Below are 4,157 nucleotides of genomic sequence, written 5' to 3' on the forward strand. Positions count from 1 at the left end.
TTTTCCTTCCATCCTCCTTCTTTTGTCCCTCCCTCTTCCTACTTTTGATTCTTCCTCTTCCAATTCTTATTTCCCTATTTTTCCCCTCCTTTTTTATATTCCTCCTCCTTCATCTCCCTATTTTTTTTTCTCCCTCTTCTTTATTTTATTTTTCTCCTTCTCTTCTCCCTTCCCCTTCCCCTTCTCTTTTCTCCCATTTTTTCCCACATTCTTTTCTCTCTCTCTTTTCCCTTTTCCTTTTCTTGTTTCTTTCTTTTCTCTCTCAAAAGAATCATACATTTTTACCTCTTGTTTTCCATCTTCTCTTATCTCTCTTTTTTCCCTTCTTTTCTTCTCTCTTATATTTCCTTATTAAAAAAAACATACATATTTATATTATAACATCTTCACATAATTTATATTACCATAAAATAATCTTTTCTATAAATCTTCTTCTTCCTTTTCGTTCCCATAAAATAAAAAAATAAAATACAATTTTAGAATTAAAAATTTAACTATTATAAATTAAAAAATAATAAACTTTAACCTACACAACTTTAACATTAAATATCATACATTAATTAATCTATTCATAACCGCTTTAGTAAGAAATAAAAAAAATCGTAACTCTAACAATGTTGTCATTACATCGGCATAAACCGAAGAACTAATTGGTATTGTGATATGCTCTTAACAATTTGTTTGCGTTATTTATTTATTAATTGGTATTGTGATATGCTCTTAATAATTTGTCTGTGTTATTTATTTATTTGACTATCTGTAAATAGAATTTTTATTTTTTATTTTTTGTTTTTTTGTCCGGTATATTCCTATGGTGAGAGTTGTAATATTAATAAATAAATTGTATATTCATATGGTGAGAGTTGTAATATTAATAAATAAATTTTGGAAACAAATTTTATAAAGAATAAAAATTAGAATTTAAAATCAATATATCATATTTATAAAATTATAATTATAATTATATATGTATATTTTGTTAAAAAAATTTATACATATATAATATTAACAAATTTTATATTTATATTTATTTTTTTATACTTATTTTTGCAGATAATTTAGTTCAACTTGTAATTTAGATTATGTAAGTGAAACGAATAATATCAGATTTAATCTATATTTAATCACTGACTAACCTGTGTAATCTAATAAGTGGAATCGAAAATTTTCCAAAATATAAATCAAATATACCATTGAGTTATCAAATATGTGATGCACCTTTATTCTGCCAAAAAGGTTCAATCAATAATGACATTATAACATCCATTGAAATACAGTAAAGGATCCATTGAATTGCATGAAGGTGAATCAAACTTCAGAGCTGGTGGCACTGGAAAAGCCATGAACGAATGAACTGGGTACATGGGCATTCACCAAAGCATTTTGCTTTGACAAGAGAGAACTGTGTCCAGCACCCATTTGCTGATACAAACCTTGTTGTTTTCAAAATATAGGAAGCACAGCAACTGACCCCACCACCTCTACCTTGGATGATCAAACCCCACATATCTGTGCTGCCTTCTTCCTGCTCTCCTTCTCCTGATCCTCTCCTGCTATAACCATGAGCACTGCAGTATTTGCATTTGCACTCAGAATTCAACTTCTGTACATAGATCATTCCATCTGGACAAATATGTGCTATATAATTTCTAAGTATGCCCCACCTCTCCTCTGCTCCTCCTTCCTGGGAAATATAAGTTGCAGGTACTTTCTGCCATCTCCCTGGCAATGGAGATTCTTTGTCGAACACGTAATGTACAAAAGGGGCATCTTGTATATGATTCACAATCTGCCCCACCATTCATAGAATTCAATAAAATCATTTCCAGTAACAGATAAACATAAAGAAGATAGTTAATATTGAATCTATATTTTTCAGTATTTTGATAGATAGAAAATTAGTAAATTGTTTTCATTGTTGTTGGCTTGGTTTCTCTTGTAATAAATAGAAAATTAGTAAATTGTTTTTATTATGGTTAGTTTGGTTTCCCTTGTAATAAACAATGACGATGAACAAACAAAACAATAAACTCTGTATACCCATGCTTGATCTTAATTAACCAAAAAACAAAACAGACAAACCTAAACAAATAGCATGAAGAAGAAACAATTAATTTCAGCATGTTGCTCCTAGGGAGTGATGATAAAATTATAAATACCTCAATTATTGATTGTTTCATCCATTGATCAAGTTTCTCTCCAGTGGGAGGAGGAGGAGAAAATCTGTCTGCAGGGGCTAATAGAGAAGAGATGAGCATGAATCTAGCCTGTAACTCCCTTGTTGGGTCATGAGATTTCTGGTTGGAGCAGACTGAGGGTATATCAATCATGAATTTCTTCTTTGATGGAAATACTGGCAACCTGCAGGCTCTGGTTATGCTTCTGCATGATTTTTCTGACTGCCTTCTGGAACTTGAACTCTGAGTATTGAGCTGGAAATGGCAGCTGTGAATAAATTCAATGCACTGTGAGGCCATCAATACTCCTCTGGATTTGGATCTGTTAGAGCAATTTTTGATTGGCAGAGCTTATAGATTCTCTGTAACAGACTGAGTATCATGGTGTGTGAAGAAGATGCAGCAATTGGGGGAGAAAGTTAGATGAGGCTGCAGTCTGTACACCAAACAAATGGTTCTCCTCCCCTTCTTACTCATGATGACTTGACAGCGTGGACAAACTAAACATATAAATGAATTAAAAAAAGTGGGTTTGATTACGTGTATTTGACACGTTGGCTGAGTACCGTCCATATGGCCTTATGAGAATGTCTCGTCTTCGTCAAACAGTGTACAGCTGGACAATTAGAAGCTGCAGCAAGCAGCCAACACGATACATCACGGGGCGGACTTTGGATTTTCCCGTGTTGGCGCGCGCATATCACAATAAATCAATCATGGCTCATGTTTTCCACATGCCTAAGTAATTCTTAAAATACCAAAGGAGATAATGGAGGGGTGAAGTGATACCCTTTTCTAATGAATTTGGTTTAAACCTAAATTTTAGTGATAATTAAATTTTGTATAACATAGCTCATTTATATTTTATAGATAATTTAATATGTCAAATATAATGTATTTGATTGTGTTATTTAACAAAAATATTTTATAAATATATATTAATTATCTCACTGATTAGGTTAATAAAAAACTGATTACTTATTAATAAAATATTTTATTTTATAAATTTTGATTTCAATTTTGAAAATTAAATTTCACATTAATTAACTTAATTCTATATAATTTTTTTAAATGAAATTTAATTTAAATTTAAAATTTAATAAAAACTAAATTTTCTATAAGGAAATCTATTTATATTTTATATTTTATAAATAATTCAATATATCAAATACAATACACTTAATTATTTCGTATATTCATTATGTTGACCATTTAGAGAGGTCAATTAACTTATACATATCAACAAATTATTTCAAACCTTGGATTCAAAGATGGCAAATTATATATATATATATATATATATATATATATATATATATATATATTTTTTAATTTTTTTCAAAAAAAAATAGTATGGTGAAGATAATGATATGTATAAGTGATACTATTTATGTTTTATGAATAAGATGTCATATGTTAATCTCTTTTTCACATTTTGCAAGACCACTTTTATTCATACCGAAAATAATGATACACAATTGTTACCATTTTTAGTATGAACAAGGAAGGATGCGGAGCAACAAGTCCCTGCCTAGAGCGGGTTTGATTTATCAATTTCCTTGCATGGGCTTTCAACTAGGCATGGAAAACTTGTAGTGTAATGAAGGCTCTGGACTTTGTTGGAGGTAGTATGCATGCAAGGTCAAATCACATGTATTTATTTTCCCAAGGGTAATCAACTCCTTAATGTCCATTTTGCAAATGACTTGGATCTAACACCTGAACTGAACCACCATTCTATGTCGAGGGCATAATGTATTGTTTAGATACTTTTGTGGAAGTTGTTGTTGATGATAATTAGGTTTGAAACTTTAATTTAAAGTTTATTAGATTAGAACAATGCTCATCACCACCTCATACCTTCATTGATGCCTTTGATATTATAATCATACATGAATTTATAATACCAATCAAAGTAAATAGTAGCATAATGATACATGAGAAAACCATTTTCATTGAACTCTCAGTTGCAATATGAGG

At 30.3% G+C, this 4,157-nt stretch overlaps 1 protein-coding gene across 1 annotated transcript; it reads right to left on the reverse strand.

The window, feature by feature from the left end:
• Positions 1-1,266: 1,266 nt before the first annotated feature.
• LOC149222815 (uncharacterized) lies at positions 1,267-2,653 on the reverse strand. The gene is made up of 2 exons (XM_089383173.1): positions 2,160-2,653; positions 1,267-1,789 (listed from the first exon to the last, which is right to left on the reverse strand). Exons 1-2 carry the CDS (start codon positions 2,475-2,477, stop codon positions 1,316-1,318), a joined length of 792 nt encoding a protein of 263 aa, XP_089239299.1. The 5' UTR covers positions 2,478-2,653; the 3' UTR covers positions 1,267-1,315.
• Positions 2,654-4,157: the final 1,504 nt, after the last annotated feature.

The sequence above is a fragment of the Pinus tabuliformis genome, chromosome Q (genome assembly GCF_031772625.1).
Source record: "Pinus tabuliformis cultivar Carrire ecotype Pingquan chromosome Q, CPIR1, whole genome shotgun sequence".
NCBI lineage: Eukaryota > Viridiplantae > Streptophyta > Pinopsida > Pinales > Pinaceae > Pinus > Pinus tabuliformis.

What these genes read in the sequence shown, in the direction of transcription:
- LOC149222815 (XM_089383173.1), bottom strand. Translation starts at nt 2,477, where the DNA reads ATGGCCTCACAGTGCATTGAATTTATTCACAGCTGCCATTTCCAGCTC. An exon ending in TGAAACAATCAATAATTGAG is followed by an intron (nt 1,790 to 2,159) that starts GTATTTATAATT and finishes ATGGTGGGGCAG; the next exon opens with ATTGTGAATCATATACAAGA.